Below are 24,502 nucleotides of genomic sequence, written 5' to 3'. Positions count from 1 at the left end.
AGGATACATTGGAAGATCGTGAAGAAAATAGAAAATCGGTTCAGTTTCTTGATAATACTCTGCGACAGAAAGGATACAAGAGTTAGAGAAACTGAAGGAAGGACTCTTAAATCCGCTGCGTATACTATAAGTATTATATTGTTTGTTTCTCTTTGAATTCAATTTAGAAACATGTTTTAGGCTATCTCGTATTAATTTGTTTAATATCAGATATACATGAAAATAAATAAAGATCCTGTATAAGTTTTTCCAACACAAGTTGCCTCCACCATCATTTTGCCTTACAGGCCATGTTTCTTTAACTTTGAGATGACATTTTTGGGAGCTACAAATATGATTTTGAAGCTCTCTATGGGGTGCATATTATTGTTGGTACTACACTATGACTGTACATTATGCACTTTTGATCTTGGGCAGTAGTTTAGTATGGATTTCAAAGGGGAATTTGTTGCTAAATTTGCACAACCTGTTGTTGCTCTTGTTCTTGCAGCCACTAAGATTCGTGCTCATAAAGGGAAAGCACCAAAATACTCAAATCCGCCACCAGCCCAAACGAAGGAGGCCATGGCTTTTCAATCGACCCTATTCCTTCGGATGACAATCCCAAGGGATAGGCGAGAGGAGTTGTCTTATCTTAGCTCAAGTTTCATTTGTTTATTTGTTGTTTTTGTTATTTCTTTTGTTCGGTGGTTGTAATCTTGTTGTTTTAGTGTCTTGTTCATGTATTGGTCTTGTTTTTTGTTGTCTTTGCAATTTTTGTGTTGTCGTTCTTTCGAGGATATTATTTGTCTTTGTTAGTGTTCACTAGGGGGCTCGATGACGTTCTTAAAAAAAACTACAAAAATATAATAAATCTAAGTTGAAGCTGACTGTCATTCTTGCTTGAGTTTTTAAGCTAAATCCTTTGGGTATAAATGTTGCTAGCAATTGATTGATGAGAGTGTTTCTCTTTTTAGTGTGTGCATAGCTTGATGAAATATTTTTGAAACCCTAGAAAGAGCTAGTTTCTTGGGAGAGCTTAAGTTTCTAGAGTTACTTTGTGATTTTCCTTGAGGCAAAATCCTAGGCATCACCACACCCATGACATGATTTAGGCCATCATTGGACCGTTTGAGCCTTTGAAGCCTACCCTTTATGCATTTTTATCCCTAGTCACCCCATTGAGCTTAAGTGTCATTTTCTTGCTTAGCCACTTATTATCCTAGCTATATAATAGCCTCTTTTCACCATACCCTTTAGCACCTTGATCTTTATAGGATTTATTTGTTGTTGTATTTTGGGGGGTTGAGAGGAGTAGAGAGTGCGAGAGGCATTGGGTGAGCGTTTTCATTTTCTTCCTTTGCTTGTTTTCACCATTAGGGACAATGTTGATTATAAGTTTGGGGGGAGAGTGTATTATCATTTTTCTTGTTTTCTTACCATCTAGTTGTTTATCTTCATTAAAAAAAAAATAAGTAGAAAATCCAAAAAAAAAAAAATTCAAAAGAAAAAATTAAAGAGTGCACTCCCTTGCATCAAAGGAAAGTTTGAAAAAGAAAAAGATTTTTCAAAAAAAGTCAAGCTAAGAAAAAAAAAAGTAATCAAATATGCTTGTAAATAAGTTTGGTGTGTAACTATTCAAATAATAATAATAAAAAGAGTTCATTTAGTTTTTGTGTTTGTTTGTTAGTAATAAAGGCTAGTGGCAAGAGTTATATTTTGTTGTGGGGTCTTCTTTGGGGAAATTAATGTGTGCATTGATTTAGGTCCTAGAAAGATTGAGGTGTTTAGGGTGATTTGAGCAAAAAAATTAATCTCTCTTATCCTACCTTTACCCTAGTCTATCATTACAAGCTTGATAAAGTCCTATTGATCTTTTGTATGGTGCTTGTCTACATTATTGGAGAGAGTGAATCACTAAGTAACTTATGGAGGTATTAGTTAAGCTTTAGGACCAAGGTGTAGTTTGATTTTGGGTGTTTGAAAATGTTTAGGAAAAGTTATGCATGCACTAAATGGTGAAACATTTGACTCATATTTTGACAGCAACATTAATGCTTGAAAATTTTGGTTTAAGGCTTGTGTAAGTGTGAAATTCGGCTTCTCTTACTCAAAATAAAATTCTCGAGAGCCTTCCCCTTTTTAACATTGGCAAAGCAAAATCCTCTCTTGTTGTGTCTTGTTTTTGTTGTTTTCCTTGGTTCTTTTGTTGTTCAATTTGTGTGTCTTTTGTTATTTTTTTAGATTCATCACTCGAGGACAAGCAATATCATAAGTTTGGGGGTGTGATAACTCTATGATATAGAGTTATTTAGTCTTCTTTTACACTTGATTTTATAAGAAAAGTGTTAGGAGTATGTCCTAAAAGCATGTAAAAGACATTTGTTATTTCGATGAATAAATAAATACAATGGTCAATTATTGTTATATTTAGATTATTAAATTATTGTTTGAATAATTTTGTAAATATCAGAAAAATTCCATATTCATTATTGAGGATGTGATCTTGTATTAGTACGAGAGAATTAAGATTACATGAATTAATAAAAATAGTCAACAACAACAACAAATTGAAGTTATGGAATTCTTTAATTGGGGTTGTAAGTACGGTTTGCTGAGTATCATGTTGATACAAATAGTCTAGATTCAGATTATTGATGTGGTAAGATATCTCGGTAAAGGTGCTTTATATAATATGATTATATATGACATGGACCAATATGAATAAAAGTCTTTATCCAAAAACCATTTAATAATAAAGACTCGTAATTCATATTATAACTAATGATCATTTATAGATCAACCTAAGTCCTGAGTGTTCATGAACTCTTGTTCATGTTTATTAAATCTTTTTATTCATTCATTAAGGTCTCTTCATAGAATGAGGCTAATGACTTTTGTTTTGGAGATTTAATATCATGGATGGCTGGGAACATGTATCAACAATACGGAATCTAATCTTTCATAACAGATCGTATATTAGTTCCCTTAAGGGTTAATTATGGAACTGAATGATTTTGAGCTCAAATCTATAATTAGATTATAGATTAATTGTTCACTAGTGAATTAATGGTACTTAAGGAATAAGAAGTAAATTAGAAAGGTAAAATGGTAATTACTCAATTCTAATTTATGAACTAATTAATTAGAGGGTTGAACTATTATAAGATGGTTATATTAATGGACAGCTTAAAATAAGATTTTTGTAAAAGTATATCTATAACATAAATAGTTCAATTCTGAATTTATAGTGGAGAAATATCATAATTAATAAATTAACTATTATAATTAACGAGTTTAATTATTTTGTTTCAATTTATTGGAGCTTAATGTTATAGGTCCATGGTCCCCGAAATGGCTCAAACAAACGCTGACAAAGATAAATACAAAAATGGACAAAATGACTTATTTGATAAGTAAAATATTTTTCTATGCACTAAACATAATTATTGTGTAATTAATTAATTATTTGATTTAACAAAAATATAATTAATTTTGAATTAATTTATTTTTGGGAATTTTGGTATTTAAATAATGATGAAAATTAGAAAAAATCACATGTCTTCCTTGGCATATGGTACATGTGTAGCACAGTGCACAGTCATTGTGCTACACACACAAGAAGCTTCTAGAAGTTTTTTTGTTCCACAATTTTAGTAATTTAAATATTAAATAAATAATGAGATATTATAATATGATTAAAATATTATTATTTAAATAAAATCTGATAACTGATTAGTTATTTTTAAATTGTTTTAAATAACTAATATTTTATTTTTAATATATTGGATATATTAAATATAGGAGATCAGTTTTTCAGAGCAATATTTTTCAGTGATAGAAAATATATAGTGAAATCCCCCCGAGAGAAATAGAACAGCGATACAAGCATATGTCACTATTCTTCACAAACTTAGGTCCAAACTTTATCAGATCTCATGTGTTGAGAATATCTGATAAATAGATTTTGCCTATTATTTTGTATAACGAGCCAACACTCGTTCTTTGTGTGTTGAGAACATTTTGGAAGATTCTGGTGTGAGATCTCAATGATTTTTGCTGTACAAAAAAATAGTAGCAAGTAATGACTTAAGGTAATTTTCTATTCATCTCTTGATTCAATATATATAAATATATATAAATCTTGTGGGGTTAAATTAACAATTTTGATTGTTGTTCCGCTGCGTATAATCTCTGATTTGATCTATTAAAACCAACAAAAAAAAAGTGTTGAATTGAGTCTTTAATCGTTAATGTTTTAGTTAATTTGATCTTTGTGTCTTGTGTAGTTCAATTTTAGAGTTGAGTTTGTGTTTAGCTATTTTGGACTTAAATAATTATTTTGCTCATTTTCTGTGATAAATGAGCTCAAGCTAGTTTGAGAAGCAAAAGGAGTGGAAAAGTTGGCAAGAATTAGTGGAAAAATGTTGAAATATGCAGTTTTGCTAAGAGGATTGCTGCAACATTCTGGAGCTGCGTGGTCAACTATAGCCCAGCTGAAAAAAGTCACTGCTAAGTGGCTTTGCCAGCTAGCGTGAGGTGTAAAGGTAGCCACATGAGCACTCTTATGTCAGAATTATGGTGGACTAAAGAAAGGTGGGCCTAAAAGGGGAAAAGTAGTGGATTGAGCTTACTAATTTTAGAAGGGAATTCTACCCTAGGGTAAAAAGGTGAGCATCACGTGAAAGAGGGGGAATTTTTTTGGAGAGATTGGAGAGAGCTAGAAGGACATAGAGAAAGGAGGAAGGAGAAGTACAAGAAGTCCAAGAAGAGAAAAGAAGAGGAATCTTACATCACCATTGAAGAAATTTTGTTCTTACTCTCTCTCTCTCTAGATTTGTATTTCCTTTTTTGATTTGTGAATTTTGATACTCATGAGTAGAATTGAAAGTGTATTTATGCTCTTTAAATTAGCCATGAACTATTTTTTTGTGGCTTGAATTGTTGATGAACTTTGTGTCTTAATTCTAAATCCTAGCACTTTATTTTAGTAATTTACTTATTGTTCATTCAATTGTGCTTAATGGTGAATTCTTGTTATTGCTTGATCACCAATTACAAGATATTGAGTTATATTTGTGCTCGGAAGTTTGAATATAATAGATAATAGATTTGAATGACACAAGTAGATAATCTTGTTAGATTATGTTTGTGAATAGCATAAAAATGTGTTATTTGCCTTGTGTAACAATGATGAATGCTTAATTCTAGGTTCTTTAACTTGATTGGCATATGAATATGTTAAATTATGTGGAAGAATTAATATCATGGGTCTTGGAAAAGTTTCATGAACGTGTTTTGAATTCTTGTTAACTCTGGGTAGTTTGCTGAGATTTTGTTGTAGCAAAACGTACAGGTCAATTGACATAGAGAGATTTAATAATTTAAGCTTATTTTAACTAATCGATTTTATCTCACTTTTATATTAGCATTGCAGTTTATTTTTAAGCATTTTTAATTGATTCCAAGTAGTGTTAGCTTACAAAAATAAAAACAATTTATTTTGCTTACTCTTGAGTAATTGTTTGGTAATTAATTGACGCATTTAGATTTAATTTGCAACCCCTGTGGACGATCTTGATTTACTTATCATTGTATTACTTGTGTGATTACGTGCAATTGCCTATATAAATCAATTAAATTTTCATAACAGCATGCACTCAAAATCAGTACGCGTGGAAAATTCGACTATTTGAATTTTGTTTTTGACACTGTAAGTTATTCGAAATTTATTGAAAATTTGTGGGATGTTCTAAATGACTACAATATACACTATGATAGTGAAAAATTAAAATTTATAACTATGCAACAAAACTGTCAATACTGTAGTCTTTCCCAATATATATATAAATATATTTAAGATTATTATTATTTTAAACACTTTAGTTTTAGCATAACCCATCTGTCAATTCTGTGTTTCCCCTATTTGACTCCTTCGTTTTCCTTCAAAATTTTTTCCTTATCCTATATGGTTCTCCTTTCTCTTCTTTCTTGGTTGTTTTTTCTTTTTCTTTCAATTTCACTATATTTTCTCAACCTTTTGGGAAAACTGGGATCTTTTCATTTATGAGGTTTTTCATTTTGTGACATTATAAAAATTGTATTTCGGTTTAGTGGTAAAAATTTATTGGGGAGTTTCTTTGTTTTTGAAATATGGGGAGTGTTTTTTTTAATGCATCAATTTCTGTACTTAACTTTCTCTACGACGGTTACAACAGTTTTTTTACAATTTCTTCTTCTGTTTCTTCAAGCTTCAACATATCTGAATCGATTTCTTACGTTAGTTTCTAAAACCACATTGCTATTATATCATCACGGTTTTTTCTAGCATATATGTTGTTCACCATAATTACATATATATAAATTACAAATAAAATTTATCTCTCTTCTTCACCCTCTCTTTCACTATAGTAATCTCTATTCTCCAGTAATAATTTTTACCGTACAACAGGAGAAACTTTTTTCATTCATTACTTCAATTCAATTGATGTTAAGGAGTCTGTTATATTGTTCCATTGATCAAGGATTTTCTCTTTCCTGAGTAATTTGATATGTTATTTTATGTTGTGTTTTGTCAAAATTTTGTTCTATGGAGGTTTGGAAACTCTGAAACATTTTTTGAACTGATGTATTCAAAAGATAAGTTTTCTTCTTTTTTTTTTTTTTTAACCTGAATGATTTTATATTCAAGTTTAGATTTTTATTTGGAGGAATTTTTATTTTAGGAATTTTTTATTTTATTGTGATTGATACAAATTTTATAGGATTCTAGGTTTTTTAGCACTTACGATTTGACAAATTTGAATAGACTGGGTAGTTTATTGGTTATTTGTTATCAGTTATTGGAGAACTCCTCTCACAATGGGGAGTGACAGGAGTGGAGGGTTCAAAAAAATTTATTCTCTACTCAAAATTTTCTCAACAGTTATGATAAATACATACTTTCCCCTAATTTTACAAGTTTAAATGCCTATTCCAAGCCCTTTTTAATTATTTTTTTTATTAAGTTTATATACTCAGTTACTTTTGCCTATTTGTTTTGTAATTTGATATATGAGAGAAAAACTAAGTATGATAAGATGATGCAGTTTAATGCCCGAGGATAGTGGTGTTGAGGATCCAAACCAATTCAATTACTCCGAACCAATCCAATTACAAAAAGTTGGATATCCAATTACAATTAGATTGGATTGAATTTGAAAAGTTAGATGTTAATTAGATTTGATCGATTGTTGGATGCGACTGGGAATATCAAATTAGGAATCGATCCAATCCAATTACAATTAATATTTTTTATGCATTATATTATATATAAATATATTTGATTGAATTGTTATTTTTTGATGCTATATTAGCACTTTGGAGATATTGTTGTCTTCAAATTTTGTTACCATCTAAATACTTTAGTTATTGGTTTTGGCACATTAGTTTTAAATTTGGATGGTTGTGTTGTAAACTTAATATTTAGACGACTTAATGTGATGATTGTAAGGACTTAATTTAGTATTATTGTTAAATAATGTTTCATTTTTTCCATGATTTCTTTTGTATGTTTTTTTTTTTATTTGTTAACTTCTTTAATAATAAAATTTAGGTTCAAAATTGGATTGGATTGGATTTTGATGGCAAATTGGATTGGAATGGATAATAATTTTCAACATCCAATTTTTAATTAGATTTGATTAGTTTATGGTAAAAATGTTGGATCGAATCGGATGAACACCTCTACCTGAGGATGTTCGAGGTGGAGCTTCTACTGATAGTTTTTACACATCTAAAGTAGATGAAGCTTTGCATTGTAGTTTTTTTAGCTTCTTTTTTTTAGGTGTCTTAGAGATACTAAGTTTGTATTTTTCTGATCTTTTTTAGTAATCTCTACTATCTCAATACTTTATTATCATTAGAGATATTACACTTATTATTTATCTATTCTATTATTGTTTTTTTTATTAGTCATGAAACATGTACTTAAATAGATGATGAGTTCATGTACTTAAATGGATGATGCGTTCGCTTAGTAGAATTAATTCTAGGTATTAATGAATCTACATTCTCTTATATGAAATTGATCATTTTACTCAAAAAAAAAAAAAAAAACAGAAAAGAGGTTTTACTGACTTTCACAATTTCGAAAGTTTATTTTTGGCTTATTTGCACCAAAAAACCCTCAGCTACCTCACCTTTTGCACTTGAGTCCTCATTCTCTATATTTTTGCAGTTAAATCCTCATCCTTAATTAAAGTTAGCATATGTTAGTTTTAATATTTGTCGTTAAATACTTTTTAAAGAAAAAAATAATTGAAACCATGCATATATAACTCCATAACCATTCTCCACTTACCAATACACTCCAAAAAAAAACTAGTGGAAGAATAGTGTCCACGTACACCACCATATTCCACATTCACCATTACCCTTTCTAATTCTCTAACTCTCTGCCAATAAGTCTCAGAAGAATGCTTGGTGATCATTAGATAAATATATATATATATAATATATTTATATATCCTATATAACTATATCTATATAACAATAGGTCTCTTAAAAATAATTTCTTCTGAATTTGTAAACATGGGTCCTGAGAAAGTCTCAATTTACTGTGCCGCTTTTGGTAGTACCGATTTGTAAAAATGCCTCTTTTGATATATATAGATTTGCCGACGTCAACGGAGGAGATCAAAACAAGTGGTGAGTCGCCATTGTTGTAGCCCCACTGAGTCACTCCGGCTGGGGCAACAATGATTGTTGTGCTGATGATCATGACTCAGAGGTCTCACTAACATAATATTAATCAAGTTATAATAATCAGCTATAGATGTGTATATATATATAAATTTATATGTACGTGCCTTGAATCACATAGGCCATAGTTGGAGCATTAGTGAACGAAGGCAAGAAGAGGATAGTGTGGCGAACGGCGGAGACGGCTGCACATTGGAGACGGTCGATCATTTTCTAGGTCCTAGTACTCGTTGATGCCGGCCTCCGACTCAACGCGGCGAATTGAGGGTGTCGAAGAGGCAGTTGCTCTGCATACGGCGCTGCTGGTGTTGGTAGCGGCTGCCAGCGAGTTGGGACTGTTCGAGTTAGCGAAGCAATGGAATAGAAGAAGGGAGTCGAGAAAGCGAGGCAGAGGAGTGAGGTGGAGGAATAGCTCGCCATGTTTGAAGTGATAATTATGCAAAGATACAATCCATAAAACCCAAATGAGAGATAGCAAAAAGATGAAGAGAGAAAAGGGAGGCTAGAGTGTATTGCAAAAATAGAGAGAATGTATTCTAGGTTACAAAACTTATAAGCCAAGCCTTTTATATAAGGCAAAAGATATAAAATAACAATGATTAAGAAAAGACTAAAATACCCTCAAATAATAACTCTAACACCCCCCCTCAAACTCACGATGCAGCAACAATAAGCATCGAGAGTTTGCCAACTAGAAATTGAAAACGAGAAATAGAATGAGACTTAGTAAAAAAGTCAGCAATATGTAAAGAAGAAGGAACAAAAGGCAAAGTGATAGTGCCAAGCTTCAGGTGGTGACGAGTGAAGTGACAATCAATCTCAATGTGCTTGGTGCGTTCATGAAAAACTGAGTTGTGAGCAATCTGGATGGCACTCTGATTGTCACAATACATAGGAGTGGGTTGAGAATGACATACACCCATATCTACAAGCAGCCATCTTAACCAAACAATTTCTTTGGTAGTAGATGACATAGCGCGGTACTCTGCTTCAGTGGAAGATTGGGAGACAACAATTTGTTTCTTACTTTTCCAAGAAATAAGAGAATCACCCAAAAAGATACAGAAACCAGTAACAGACTTCCGATCCGTGGGATCACGACCATGATCAGCATCAGAGTATGCACGCAGCTCCAAGGAAGAAGTGGAGGGAAACAAAAGGCTTTGAAAGATAGTACCCCGAAGATACCTCAAAATGCGAAGAACAGCTGCCCAGTGAACAGTAGTAGGAGAGGCAACAAATTGACTAACAATGTGAACAGCATATGCAATGTCGGGGCGAGTGATAGTGAGATAAACCAAACTGCCAACAATAGTGCGATATAAAGTAGGATCATGCAAGGGAGTGCCATCAGAAGGAGAATACTGAACATTGAGCTCAAAAGGAGTGGCAACTACTTTTGTATCTGTAAGACGAGCACGGTCAATAATGTCAGAAGTGTATTTTGACTGAGAAAGAAGATAGCCTTTTGGGGAGAAGGCAACTTCAATACCCAGAAAATACCGAAGAGGCCCCAAATCCTTCATCTCAAACTGAGAAGCTAATTGAGACTTTAACACTGCAATTCCATCTAAATCATCACCAGTAATGATCATATCATCAACATATAAGGAAAGGAGAATACGACCTGCATTGGTACACTTAACAAATAGTGCTGAGTCATGATTACTTGAGAGAAACCCAAGAGAAGTAACAACATTGGAGAACTTCTCAAACCATGCTCGAGGAGCCTGTTTGAGACCATACAGAGCTTTCTTAAGCTTACAAACTTCTCCATGATTGTGAGGGACCCCAGGAGGAGGAACCATGTAGACCTCTTCATGTAAATCGCCATTCAAGAAAGCATTCTTAACATCCAACTGAGATATATTCCACTGACGAGCAGATGCAACTGCTATAAGAGCACGGACAGTAGTCATTTTTGCAGCAGGAGCAAAAGTTTCCTCAAAATCCATACCATACTGTTGAGAAAATCCCTTAGCTACCAATCTAGCTTTGTAGCGTTCAACAGACCCATCAGACTTGGTCTTGATTTTATAAACCCAACGAGAACCAATTGTATGTTTACCAGGAGGTAAAGATACCAAATCCCAAGTATCTGTCTTGTGCAAAGCTGAAAGTTCCTCATTCATAGCATGCTGCCAAAGAGGGTCAGTAACTGCTTCTTTATAGGACAAAGGCTCAGAGAGACAATGAATAGACGCTAAAAATGAAGTGAAAGGGATAGAATAAGACGAATAAACAAAATGTGGTAGTTTAGTAGACTTACGAGTGCGCTGAGGATAGCGAGGAGGATCTACAGTATCAGAAGGATCTAGAACAGCTGTAGGCGGAGGTGTTTCAGAAATGTCAGCCTGCGAAATACCAGTATCAATAGCTCGAGACCTGCGAGAGTAATGACGTGGAAAAGGGACTATAGGAACAGGAGAAGATTCAGACTCTACAATTTGAGGAACTTGAGGAGAAGAGGTACTTGTATGCTCGCAAAAAGGATCAATATGAATAAGATCTGATTTGGTCAAGTTGTGAGTAGTGCCAGGAATAGAAAAGAAGGGTATATGCTCAAGAAAAACAACATGGCGAGATACATATAATTTTTGAGAAGTTGGATCAAAACAACGATATCCTTTTTGGCCATCACCATAACCAAGGAACACACAAAGTGCAGAGCGTGATGACAGTTTTGTACGCTCTACACTAGGACGAAGAACAAAGCAAGTAGAACCAAAGACTCTCAAAGAAGAATAATCAGGAATATGTCCATATAGTTTTTCAAAAGGGGACAAACCTGAAGTGATTGAAGATGGAATCTTATTAATAAGATTGACTGCAGTGAGAACTGCTTCTCCCCAAAACTGACTAGGCACAGATGAGGACAATAAAAGAGAACGAGCAGTTTCAATAATGTGTCTATGCTTTCTTTCAGCAACACCATTTTGTTCAGGGGTATCTGTACAAGAAGTTTGATACACAGTTCCATTTAAAGCAAGCAAATTACAGAATTTATTTGAAGTATATTCACCACCTTGATCACATCTAAAACATTTAATAACAGAAGCATGTTGAGTTTTTACATAAGCTCGAAAACGATCATAAATATCATAGAAATCAGAACGACATTTCATTAGAAAAACCCAACAAAATCGAGTGTGATCATCAACAAAAGAGACATAATATCTAGACCCTCCTTTTGTAGCAATAGGAGAGGGTCCCCACACATCAGAATGAACTAAGTCAAAAGGTGCAACAGAACATGAAGTACTTTTACTGAAAGGTAAAGCAGAAAATTTTGCAAGTTTACAACCACTACAATCAGAAATATCATGAACTTTCAAATCTCCTAAGGTTCCTGTAGAAGCTAAGAATCTTAAACGGGAAGCTGAAACATGACCAAGGAGAGAGTGCCATAAATAAAAACTAGACGATGATGGAGACAATCGAAAGGAAGACAGATCAACACTAGGAGCTGCAAATACTGGTAATTTCAGCTCATCCAAAACATATAAACCCCCCCGCCTACGGCCGGTCCCAATCAGCTTCTGAGACTGCGGATCCTGCACATGACAAGAAGTAGAAGAAAAAGACACTGAGTAACCAGAATCACACAATTGACCAACAGATACAAGGTTTAGTGAAAGCTTAGGAATATGGTAAACATTAGGAAGCGATAAATGATGACTGACAACAGAACCAACACCTGCTAATGGCATAGGAGTACCATCAGCAGTCATGACAGGCACAGATGATGCAGGACACAAGGAAACAAAAGATTTCGAATGTGGAGACATATGGTGCGAGGCTCCAGAATCTAAAATCCATGTAGAGGATGTCATACCTGAAGAGCTAGTAGGGGGCTGACCTACCGAAGAAGAGGCAGACATGGCATGTGGCTGCATGGTAAGAAACTTCTGAAACTGTTCTGAGAGGGCAGCAAGAGCAGGATTGGAAGATGAGGCCCCAAAATCATACGAGTCAGATGGAGGTACAGTAGCAGCGGCATTAAATTGCGGAGGACGGTATGGTCGAGGTTGTGAGTGGTTGCCAAACTGTGGTTGGCTACCATAATGAGGCGGTTGATTACCGAATTGAGGAGGTCTGAGTTGATGTCTTTGTTGCTGGGGTGCACGATTTACTAATTTAGGACACTGAGCCTTCCAGTGACCTTTTTGTTTGCAAAAGCTGCATTCATCAACTCCAACCTTTGTGTGAGGTTTATTCTCATGGTGAGTAAAGTGTCGAGGAGGAACTACCAAAACAGAGGGACTGGGTGCTGGGAGGATGCCTTTTCCTGCTTGAGACTTAAGACGAATTTCATCTGCCAATAGTTCACTAACTACTGAATCAACCGAAGGAAGTGGAGAACGATGCAAAATAGAGCCACGGAGTCCCTCAAAGTCATCACGAAGTGCCATCAAAAACTGAACCAATCGTTGTTCCTCCCTACGAGCAATATATGGTGCAAAAGCTCGTAATTCTGCAGATTCAGTAAGGGCCAATTGATCCCATAGATCTGTCATAACTGAATAGAACTCTTGAATACTCATATCTTTCTGTTCAAGAGCTCTAATATTTGATTCTAATTGATATTGCTTTGCAAAGTTAGACTGAGTATACAGCCTTGCAAGATGGTCCCAAACTTCCTTCGCTGTTTCATACTTGGCTAGTTGGGTACCTATGGAGTGTTCTACAGAGTTGTTTATCCAAGTAATAATTTTTGAATTATCCACTTCCCAATTTTCTAGCAAAGTTGCATAATCCGCTTTGTCATTTGTTGGTTTAACCAAAGTTCCAGAAACATAACCCCACATCTTTTTCCCTTTCAAAATTTTTTTCATCACATAGTTCCAATAAGAATAATTCTTTCCATCTAACCTCACACTAATGGATTGAAGGGAATCATCTCTATTACTTGCCATTTCAGAAACAAATTTCCAAATGCTATCTCAGACAAAAGTTCCCAAATTCTGCAATATGACGAAACCCTAAAATTTCAGAATGAACACGAAAATCGCATACCGAGTTACTGCAAAGATGCTTCGACCCAATTTGCTGCAATACGAAATTCAATTCCATAAACCCTTCTCTGATACCATGATAATTATGCAAAGATACAATCCATAAAACCCAAATGAGAGATAGCAAAAAGATGAAGAGAGAAAAGGGAGGCTAGAGTGTATTGCAAAAATAGAGAGAATGTATTCTAGGTTACAAAACTTATAAGCCAAGCCTTTTATATAAGGCAAAAGATATAAAATAACAATGATTAAGAAAAGACTAAAATACCCTCAAATAATAACTCTAACATGAAGTTCATCATCTTGAGATCGATATATAACTATGAGAAAGAAGGGGTTGGTAATGGAGATTATATAGTAAGAGTACTAAGAGAGGTTTGGGAGTGTGTGAGAGGTGGTGAATGGCTATGGAGTTATATGCATGGTTTGAGACTTTCAATTTCAATTATTTTTTCTTTAAAAAGAATTTAACGGCAAATGTTAACATAATAAGGCAAAAACTAACAGGCTCTAACTTTAATTAAGAATGAGGATTTAATTGCAAAAATATAGAGAATGGGGACTCAAGTGCCAAAGGTGAGGTAGCTTAGGGTTTTTTTAGTGCAAATAAGCCTTTATTTTTTTTAATCGTGATTAAATCATGGTAGTGGAGGAGAGTGCCGTCTTTCCCTCTTACTTGAAGGCTAATCCAAGTAAGAAGTGTAAAATTGCTTTCGTGGGAATCTGAGCTTCTAAATTTATTATTATTGTTATCAACTAGGATTGACTTTCCTTCTAAACCGGATGACAATGGAATATTTTATGAGAAGATAACCACGCTCCTTGCTGCCAACTTGCAACCCCTCCATACTTGTTTATAAAAAAAATGTAAAACTATATAAGCGTTATGATCTCTTTATAGTACACTACAACATTTATTAGATTCAAATAGAGGCTGTAACTTTACCATCTCTGCACCAGGTTTACACTCTCCTTATGCCATTTCCTTTAAGTTTATTTCCCAAGCTTTGTTTAATCTTCTCGATTTGCTATTGCCCGATTCCCAGTTTAGTTTTTTATTTTTTGGTTTTTACTTCTACCCTTTTAACTATTTCATGTTCAAATATGCTTATAGATCATCATTTGGCACAATAGAAAGCTTAAAATTTTATGACCCCATTTTCTGCTTTTGGTTGCTATTCTGGTACGAGAAGGTAAAATTAGACACTGGTTTACCAAGTTTTTAATTACATTATCTTCTTGTCTCTATTTTTAAAAGCGGGCAGGATGAGGAAATTGAAGATGAAGCTCTTGGCCATCGTTTTATTTACTATTGTGACCCTTAAAGTGGTGAGCTCGCATGGAGACCAGCCTCTTTCGAAAGTTGCTATTCACCAGACAGTATTTGCTCTTCATGATGAGGCTTATATTAAAGCCTCTCGAAGTGTTCTTGGAACCAAGGTAGACTGAGACTCCATTTGAACCATTCTTTGTAGCCTTTGCTCTCTCTCTCTCTCTCTCTCTTATAATTCTTTTTTGAAAGAGAAACTTGTTTCTTCATAAGTTGATGGTATGTCAGTAAGCTATGAAGATATTTTCTTTCAGGGAGAAAATACGGAAGAAGAAAATATGGAATGGGTGACTGTCAAATTCAATTGTCCTAGGCCATCAGACAATGACTGGGTTGGAGTATTCTCTCCTGCCATTTTCAAGTAAATGTGCTTCCTTCATTGTACTTTATTCGACTTTGTCATTCTTTCAGAATTTGTAGGCACAATTTACTGGTTACGTTATCCAATTATGTTTCGTGCGTTCTACTACACTAAAACACATAGTTGAACTGGAAGAACTCAGTTTTTTTCCTTTGATTTGCAGTTCCTCAAATTGCCCTGCAGAAAATTCAGCAACACAGACACCAACACTATGTACAGCACCTATTAAGGTTTGAATAAGTGTTTCCATTCCATAAATTGTCTCTTGTCACTTCTTATCATACTTTGTTATAATGCATTCAGAGTTACAGAATTGCATATTAAACCCTTGTTACTTTTCTATTTTTGTTGTTGCAGTATAAGTATGCAAATTACAGTAATCCTAATTACAAAGTTACTGGAAAAGGAGTATTAAAGTTTCAGTTGATTAAACAGAGATCTAATTTCTCTTTTGCACTTTTCTCCGGTGGCTTATCAACGGTATGTCACTTCTAATGTGATTTCTTAATCTGCTGACTCCATAGGATAGGATATTGTAATTCTAGATTTGCGGACTCTGCTACAGTACTTTACTATCTGTAAGCAAAATCAAGTGTGGTTTAGCCATAGCCCTTGGTTTCCTTCCAATGTGGACTATTAAGTTTTTTTTTTTTTTTTTTCTTTCCATTTTTATTGGTATTCAAAGAATGTACTTTAAGCATTAATATTTCATTCACCCAAGCATCATTATGAAAATTTAAATATATGATTTTGATGTACTCACCTAGGAGAACACGAATATATCAAGAATCGTTACTAACACAAAATGGGTTTCACTCAAATTTGAGCTCCAGAATGGCTTATCATAATGGTTCACAAGACCATTTTCATCATTACTCACTTTGTTATTTCAACTACTGATATGTCTTACGTGCTCTCTAGTTATCCACTGACTTCTTGTATTTTCTGATGGTCTCACCTATTGTACTTCATTTAATCAACCTTGTTTTGCCTTGCAATAACTTTCTTTTTTTTTTGGTCAAATAGCCAAAGCTGGTGGCAGTATCAAGTGCTGTAATTTTTGCAAATCCAAATTCTCCTGTTTATCCACGTTTAGCACAAGGAAAAATGTGGAACGAAGTAAGTTTGCTTAATTCTTAAATTTTGTTTTCTAGGCGTGTACATCATAAATTGGTCATGTCATTTATTTGGACTGACATGTATCATTTATACAGAATAAAACATGTAATCTCTCGTCGAACTTGAATTAATTTAAATGTTAAGCAATTTACTTGCAAGCTTTTCCTCTCATTATTTTCATACAGCTTTGTTCTATTATGGGATGTTTTATTTATTATCATTTTGTTGAATGAGAGGAATGCAAATTAGGATTTTCAAAGGAGATAACTTTTTCTTTACTTGGATACTTAGATGACTGTGACATGGACAAGTGGATATGGGATTGACGCAGCTGTTCCATTTGTTGAATGGGGTAAAATAGGAGGAGACTGTGTGAGATCCCCTGCTGGGACATTGACCTTTGACCGTAACAGCATGTGTGGTCTGTAAACCTTTCTTCATTGCTGGATACTTTATTTGTTATTATTTTAAGTTAAAGGTGCATGCCTGTATGTATGAGAACAGAGTCACTGATATTAGAGTATTTTTTTTTTAGTACTGTGCACAAATTTGAGTATTTTGTTTTTTTTATAGGTACTTCAAATAGGCAAGAAGAATTTGCATTGTTCTTATACAACTGTCTGTGAATATTGTTGCTGATGTATATTGATCATCCCTCAAAAACTTTCGAAACTATGATAACATTTCTTGTTATCCTTTGTATGTATGTACGCAGGTGCACCTGCAAGAACAGTTGGATGGCGAGATCCTGGATTTATACACACTAGTTTTCTCAAGGAACTGTGGCCTAATACAATGTATTGTGTTTCATTTCTAGCATAGTTTTTGGATGGAAGCGTTCTAGGTTTCCCTTAATTTTAATTTTCTGACATAGATTTAGTATTGAAGTCAAATTTCACAGAAGATTAACTTTTGTAATTAGGTTTCTAAGTTTGTCATAGTGAGTTTTTCCCTCTTCACTTGTTTTTGGGCTAATGAAAGTTTTCATTTGTTTAACTAAATATGGAACTTATTACTCAATATATCTTCTTAACCTTTATCAGGTATTTTTACAAGCTGGGGCATAAAAAATGTGATGGTTCTTATGTATGGAGTCGTGAATACCACTTCAGATCCCCTCCTTATCCTGGCCAAAATTCTATTCAACGTGTTGTCATATTCGGTGACTTGGGAAAGGTTTTGACCCATACACTCAATCATTTTTCTTGACTCAACAATGCATGAAAGCATAATACTGCTATTAAGAGTCTTTTTTTCCCTCTAACTTGCTATGGCTATCTAGCTTCATTTTGTTTGAGCACCTCACATGTATATTGGGACTTGCAGAGGTTTCTTAAACATGCTATCAATGTATGATTTCATATTTCCAGGTTATGACTATATCACCTAGAAATTCTTATTGCTTCATAAAGTAAATTTATGAGACCCAAGAGGGGTAGCTCAAATAGTTAGGTATGTGATTTGGTCCCACAAGGTCTGAAATTCAACTGGGCACCTACATAGAAATTGTTATAATTTCTAGTTCCCAAATATTATAGGGTTAAGTGGGGATCCTAGTATTTTTTTTATTTTTAAAAGAAAAGGGCATTAAATTTGTACGATGGCGGGTGGTCTACTTTATGCATTTTTTCAAATTTATTTTCCAATACATTTCTTCTTGCAGGATGAAGTTGATGGATCCAATGAGTACAATAATTACCAGCATGGCTCTCTCAACACTACCAATCAGCTTGTTCAAGATCTGGAGAACTATGATATTGTCTTCCTAATTGGAGATATATGTTATGCAAATGGATACCTTTCGCAGTGGGACAAATTCACTTCTATGGTTGAGCCAATAGCATCAACTAAGCCATTCATGGTTGCTAGGTTTGTCACTACAATATAGACTATGTGTTTGTTTTAAGTTTGAAATGTTTTTTGCTTGGTCTTATACCTTATTTTTCTGTTTTTTTTTAATAGTGGTAATCATGAGCGTGACTGGCCTGGATCAGGATCTTTCTATGGAAACTTGGATTCAGGGGGAGAATGTGGTGTCTTGGCTCAAACTATGTTTTATGTCCCTGCTGAGAACAGGGCTAAGTTCTGGTATGAAACAATGGTCACACATCTGGGTCTTGTCTAGTTTAAAACAATTTTGTGCTGTAGTTGCATGCTTATAATTCTCAGCACTCCTTTGGCCTCTTGATCCTGTTCGACAAACACCAACTCAGTATTTTATATTGTTCTAAATAATGATTCTTTAATATTTCTCACATTACTCACAATTATACACTTACTAAAAAAACCTACGGAGAAGGGGAACCACTCACCACTTGTTTCACCAATAGAATATCTGGGGTTCTGATGTTGATGCTAATTTTTCACTTGTTATAAGACTTGGCAGAAACTACTCACTGGCATTGAACATCATATTACTTTCTTTGACAGGTACGCAACAGACTATGGTATGTTTCGATTTTGCATAGCTGACACAGAACTTGATTGGAGAGAGGGAACTGAGCAATACAGGTTCATTGAAAATTGCCTAGCATCAGTTGATAGACAGAAGCAACCATGGTTGATCTTTCTTGCGCATCGTGTCCTTGGCTATTCTTCTGGAGACTTTTACGTGGATGAAGGATCGTTTGGGGAACCTATGGGAAGAGAGAGTCTTCAGAAACTTTGGCAAAAGTATAAAGTTGATATTGCCATCTACGGCCATGTGCACAACTATGAAAGAACATGTCCAATATACCAGGTAACAAAAACAACATTTTGGTATATTCTAAATCGTATGACATGGTTTAAACTCCTTTAGGTGTGCCAAATAAGACGATGCACTTTTCTTAGAACATTTACGTCCATGTCTTTGAGTACCCAATAATCAATATCACTTTTACTAGATAAAGTTCACTTATCTTGCTATGGTATTTACCTGCAACAGAACATTTGCACCAATGACAAGAAGAATCATTATAAGGGTAGCTTGAATGGGACAATACATGTGGTTGCCGGGGGCGGGGGATCGAGTCTTGTGAAATTCTCCTCGGCTAAACCAAAATGGAGTCTGGTTAGGGACTACGATTATGGATTCACCAAACTTACAGCATTCGATCATTCAAATCTGTTATTCGAGTACAAGAAGAGCAGGGATGGAGAAGTTTATGACTCATTCAGGATTTCACGAGATTACAGAGACATCTTGGCCTGCGCTCCGGATAGTTGTCCAAGTACGACGCTAGCTTTTTAAGTCTTGATTTGGGATGCAAGCGCAAATGGGTTTCATTCAGTTAACCATCATTGTGTCCGCCATTAAAGTTGGGGAGAAAAAAAGGCCGGTGTTCTTTTTTTTTCATGTTAACAAATGGACAATAAAACATCTTTTGAATAAAAAGCAATCCAAAATTGCAGTACTAGCCTGTTAATATAACAAGTTACGGTTAAACTACATGTGAGTATAAACATTTGAATGTTAGTCTAAAATGGTCATGAAGACGTTGGCTAAAATGGCCAATAATTGCTCTCAAATCCTTAAACCTTATTCTTCACAAGCAATCCGAAAACTTAACTCAATACTTTACGTTATCACGAGTAACACTACAAATCTGCTAATTCCTCCTCTAAACTATGAACTTTCAAATTAAGCTAGTTAACAGGGAGAAAGCTCTTCTGATTTTTTCTGTTACTCATGAAGCTTGGTTACGCAATATTATTGATCATTCCATGTATGGAAGCCATAGAATAATAATAAGCAAACAAAAAGATTCACCGAGGAAAACTGCAAACCTACAAAATTAAAGGCATAGGTAGTCCAAGTAAAATTGTGCAAGGGAGAAACGAACACCAGCTGCATTCATGCTCTTAAGACTCCTGTCCTGTCTACTAGGCTCACCACCAGGCACCAGTGTTTTGAAGCAAAGAAAAATTTGGAATAAATAAATTTTCAAGATAACTTGTGTAGACCACTACTTTTAAATGCTCAAGAAAGGTTTATTTATTGGTACACAATGTTCAAGGACGGGAAAGGGAAACAAAATAAATTTCCAGGAAGAAGCTGTTGTAATACCACAGCTGCTAACTGGTTAAGAAAGGTTTATTGGTTCACCACACAGTTGCTCCAACTCACGCTCCAAAACATCCGCTAAATTTGCTTTGTTCCGCCTATAAACCCAAGCATGAGCATCGTGATCCCAGTCGAATCTGGAAGGACCACTGCATAGAAGGAGAAAATAAACGGTATCAACAGCTGGACTGAATTAAAAAAAAAAAAACAATAATTGGAAGTAGCATCCATCTTACCATCCAAATGCCTCAATAGTCAATAACTAAAACCTAACCAGAAGTTGGAATGTGAGTGGGGAATGCATACATTGTGTTTACATATCAAAGCAGATCGTGACCGTTACCTCTAGACTCTAGTGGTTGGGTAAGCGTGTGTGAGCAAGGGTCAGAGTTGCAAACCCCAGCTAGGAAGGCTATCTGTTTCTAATAATAATAGCAATAATAATAAAAAGAAGTCATCCTCTCTTTTCGCTGAAACAGCATCATAGTTCAACCATATAATTTTGTGCAAATGACACTTTACCTAGACATCTGAAGTGTATCACTATGGGAGACCATCCTCTACTTGGGAAAAGAAGGTTACAAAATTGTTTTAGAGAAAAAGAAAAGAAAAGTAAAAATGTCTCACCACATTCACAACACATCTAAGCTTTGCAGCTTCACTTTCATTCTTCTAAATCTTCCCACTTTATTGGACATCCTTCCCACACTAATCCATGAGGCCTAAGGAACCTTGAGATAATAAGCATACTATTCTAATTATTTCCATCCTTGTGCACAGAGAGTACATATGGAAACCGCCCCCCCAAAAAAAAAAAAATTAAATAAATAACAAAACCAACAAGTAATAGTGGACAATAAGTTTCAAGTTTAAATGTTCAAAAACATAGCAGAAATATAGTCCAAGAAACAACACTAGAAAATATTACCTTACTGGTGAAGACATCCAAATTTGTCTATTAGGAGTTTGTTTGTTCAACACATACGTTCCCAAATCGCCAAGCTTCAGGGTTAACACATCATTCTGCCATATGCAGAACCCAATTGCATTAGAGCAAGAATAATATATCACATTTTTCATTTTCTCAAGAAATTTATCCTCACCCCATAGTCTATGTCAAAGCCCTCAACTTGAACACTATCTCCATATTCCTGTCAGGCACCCGATAAGGACACAAGCCAATTATAGCTATGATTCTGTGACTGCAAAAATCTATGTAGACTAAACAAAACCCAAATAACATATCATAAGGAAAAAATTACTACAAAATTTGCAACATTTTCAGCTATCAGAAACACCAAGAACCTTCCAATTAGACCAATTGAAAAGAATATGTAGATTAAAAAAAAGTATGGCAGTAGTTAGTAGCTGATACCCAATTTTAGACTCATTAAAAGATCATGAATACTACCTCGAGTTTTTCTTGAAGATCATGTATTGTGGAATCAGCTAGTCTGTGAAACTCATCCTCCTGCAGCAGAGAACTGTATTCATATTAATCATTAGTGATACCACGAAAATTGCGTTATATCGATCAATCTCCATTACATCTTCTCAAACTTATCTTTCTCAGCTACGAAACAGAGTTGTAGAATCAGAAAGCCATACCGATAGTCAATGGCGGCAGGACCTTGAGAACCTCCATCGTGATCCAAAGGTCGAGAGCAGAAGCCTTTAGAAGAGAAGGAATAAAATGGTCTGTGAGGGTTGTCAGAGATATGACGAGTAATTAAGAAATTCAGAAGATAGGAACATGAACAGTAGTTGTTCGCCGATGATGGAGGAGGAAGCTTTGATAGCCTCAATAGCCTTCTCAATGGAAGCAACTTTGAAGCCATGGCGGTAGCTTTGCTTCAAGTCGTGGCTCTTCTGTTTCGGGTGTCGATTGCCGGGGGCGACGCGGCCAGGGCAATTTCTTTTTGGGCTCCTTTTGTTTTGGACATATAACCTTGTTAGCCCCTAACTTTTGCCTAGTATTACACTTTACCCCAAACTAATTGACTATGAAATAAGTTACCCCAAATATAACAAAGTTACTTAATTTAGCCCCAAAAATTTAACAGGCGGGTTAACGGTGGATACATTTTCTTTTTAAAATAATCAAAATTCATCTAATATGCAAAGCCTTCTAGAAGATTTTTTTATACCTGAAATTTTAAATTTGTGGTGTCCAAAGACAGCAAAATAATCTGCAGCTAGAGATCCAAATCTGAGAAAGCAATTGTTGGTAAATAAAGTTGCCCCTTGTTGAAGTTTATGCCAGAATTTTTTTTTTTCCTTTAAATTCTAAAATTGGTAATTTTTATACAAATATTTTTTTATTTAAAAGAGAATTTTAAATTCATTTTATTGTGATTTACGAAAGTAAATATCTTAACTTAATTTGTAAGGTTTACAAATAATTTCTTATTTAGTTTGATATTATTATAATATGTTTATAAAATGAATTTGTATCTTGGTTTTATAAAGAAAATATTATGTGCTTACTCAAATTCATTTATGGTGTAACGCCTTGGTTACCCCAGAACAGTTATGGTGATCGGTGAACTGTGAATTTAACTCTCTACCCGAGTCCTTTGGTTAAAAACGTGCTTCTAGGTATTATTAACAGGCTAAGGTGGAAAATCAATCAAAAGGAAATTATATATTTTATTTTAAAACATAAAACTGTTCATGGGCCCATCAAAACATTTACAAACTATTTACAACTCAAAATTTTCATTATAGTTTCAAATTTACAACCCGCCTACTTAAGCGGCAAAAATAGGGTAAACCCCCTAGTTCCTCTGAGAACTCCTTGGCCGTGGTGGTCAAGCGGCCGTATATGTACACAACACCATCTAAGCTCTCCACTCAAGGCTGGGTAAGCTTTTCTTTCCCTTTACCTGCGCCACATAGCACTCATGAGCCAGGGCCCAGTAAGAAAACACAATATAGCATGAATATAATGTCAACAATGATTATAATAATTATTCAGGACTTTCAGTCCAAAACAGATGAGTGATAGTTGAAATGTCACTAAGGTGGGTTCCATTCCCTTTAGCCACGTGACGATAGGGTCACCTGGGCTTTTCAAATAAGTGATCCTTTCACTAGCTTATCAAGATAGGTGTTCGATGAACTAGTCACCAATATAACCTACCACATGACCATAGAGTCACAACCATGGGATTCCGCTCCCTAGCCACGTGACAAACAGTCACCTAGGCCTTTGGCCCAGGCTCTGAGTAACTAGCCTAGTCTAGTCAAGCGCTTATAAGTTTCATCGACCTTAGGGTCGTTCCAGCATTAATGCTCCTAGAGTCATTCAACGTTGATATCGATTAGATCTAATCTTTTATCGGCCCTACGTTCAGGACGCTTATGTCATTTCTGACTCTCAGGTCAATAATATGCGACCAATGCCGTCCCTGACTAATCAGTGACATACACAAGTAAGCAAGCTCTGCTAAGCATTTAATATGCAATCAATGTCCACATTTAACAACCAACATGCCTCAACAACAATCATGCATGTCATATACACAGGGTGCAGTTTCTCTTACCTTTGATTCAAGCGAGAGTTAATATAAGAACGACCCTTGAGAACGATCTGACTTTTAGTCCTTTAGCGGTCACCTAGTCATAACCAAATATGGAACACCATCAATAAAATGAATAATAAAGGTTCCCGAACCAAGATCTAGCCTCCGAGACATCAAACCCCACTAATCTAGGTAGTAGGAACAATCCCGAGGCCTAAAACCAAGTTTCTGAGGTCAAAACACTCAAATGGCCTCAAAACCCTGCCTGAGCCGCGGCCCTAGGACCTTGAGCCGCGGCCCCCAGCCACACTAGGAGCAAGGGCCGCGACGCCCACTACCCAGTGCCACGCGCGCCTAGCACGCCCAAATGCCTCCACCAGCTTCTTC

At 35.0% G+C, this 24,502-nt stretch overlaps 2 protein-coding genes across 4 annotated transcripts; one reads left to right on the top strand and one right to left on the bottom strand.

The window, feature by feature from the left end:
• The first annotated feature begins 14,517 nt into the window (after positions 1-14,517).
• On the top strand, positions 14,518-19,944 carry LOC133822963 (probable inactive purple acid phosphatase 1). The gene is made up of 13 exons (XM_062255454.1): positions 14,518-14,696; positions 14,995-15,176; positions 15,321-15,427; positions 15,591-15,657; positions 15,785-15,907; positions 16,454-16,546; positions 16,838-16,967; positions 17,262-17,343; positions 17,590-17,722; positions 18,210-18,415; positions 18,509-18,634; positions 18,977-19,286; positions 19,473-19,944. The coding sequence occupies exons 2-13, from the start codon at positions 15,003-15,005 to the stop codon at positions 19,776-19,778; spliced, it is 1,857 nt and encodes a 618-aa protein (XP_062111438.1). The 5' UTR covers positions 14,518-14,696; positions 14,995-15,002; the 3' UTR covers positions 19,779-19,944.
• Positions 19,945-20,361: 417 nt separating this feature from the next.
• LOC133822964 (frataxin, mitochondrial) lies at positions 20,362-22,534 on the bottom strand. Of its 3 annotated transcripts, none has more exons than XM_062255456.1 (6): positions 22,200-22,534; positions 22,003-22,075; positions 21,695-21,742; positions 21,520-21,614; positions 21,219-21,322; positions 20,498-20,740 (listed from the first exon to the last, which is right to left on the bottom strand). In XM_062255456.1, exons 1-5 carry the CDS (start codon positions 22,427-22,429, stop codon positions 21,256-21,258), a joined length of 513 nt encoding a protein of 170 aa, XP_062111440.1. In that variant the 5' UTR covers positions 22,430-22,534; the 3' UTR covers positions 20,498-20,740; positions 21,219-21,255. The 3 variants fall into 3 exon arrangements, with proteins under 3 accessions (XP_062111439.1, XP_062111440.1, XP_062111441.1); XM_062255457.1 differs by having other exon boundaries at positions 21,219-21,313; XM_062255455.1 differs by lacking the exon at positions 21,219-21,322 and having other exon boundaries at positions 20,362-20,740; positions 22,200-22,533.
• Positions 22,535-24,502: the final 1,968 nt, after the last annotated feature.

This window comes from Humulus lupulus, chromosome 3, assembly GCF_963169125.1.
Source record: "Humulus lupulus chromosome 3, drHumLupu1.1, whole genome shotgun sequence".
NCBI lineage: Eukaryota > Viridiplantae > Streptophyta > Magnoliopsida > Rosales > Cannabaceae > Humulus > Humulus lupulus.
The sequence above is the reverse complement of the archived record's forward strand: the minus strand, read 5'-3'. Positions and strand labels throughout refer to the sequence as shown.

Excerpts from the sequence above, each read along its gene's own strand:
- LOC133822963 (XM_062255454.1), top strand. The coding sequence starts at position 15,003 with ATGAGGAAATTGAAGATGAAGCTCTTGGCCATCGTTTTATTTACTATT. Across the intron at positions 15,177-15,320 it reads GAAGTGTTCTTGGAACCAAG|GGAGAAAATACGGAAGAAGA; the intron begins GTAGACTGAGAC and ends ATTTTCTTTCAG. Across the intron at positions 15,908-16,453 it reads TCTCCGGTGGCTTATCAACG|CCAAAGCTGGTGGCAGTATC; the intron begins GTATGTCACTTC and ends TTGGTCAAATAG.
- LOC133822964 (XM_062255455.1), bottom strand. The coding sequence starts at position 22,429 with ATGGCTTCAAAGTTGCTTCCATTGAGAAGGCTATTGAGGCTATCAAAG. Across the intron at positions 22,076-22,199 it reads CCTGCCGCCATTGACTATCG|TTCTCTGCTGCAGGAGGATG; the intron begins GTATGGCTTTCT and ends ATATGAATACAG. Across the intron at positions 20,741-21,519 it reads TGGATGTCTTCACCAGTAAG|TGGTCCTTCCAGATTCGACT; the intron begins GTAATATTTTCT and ends CCTTCTATGCAG.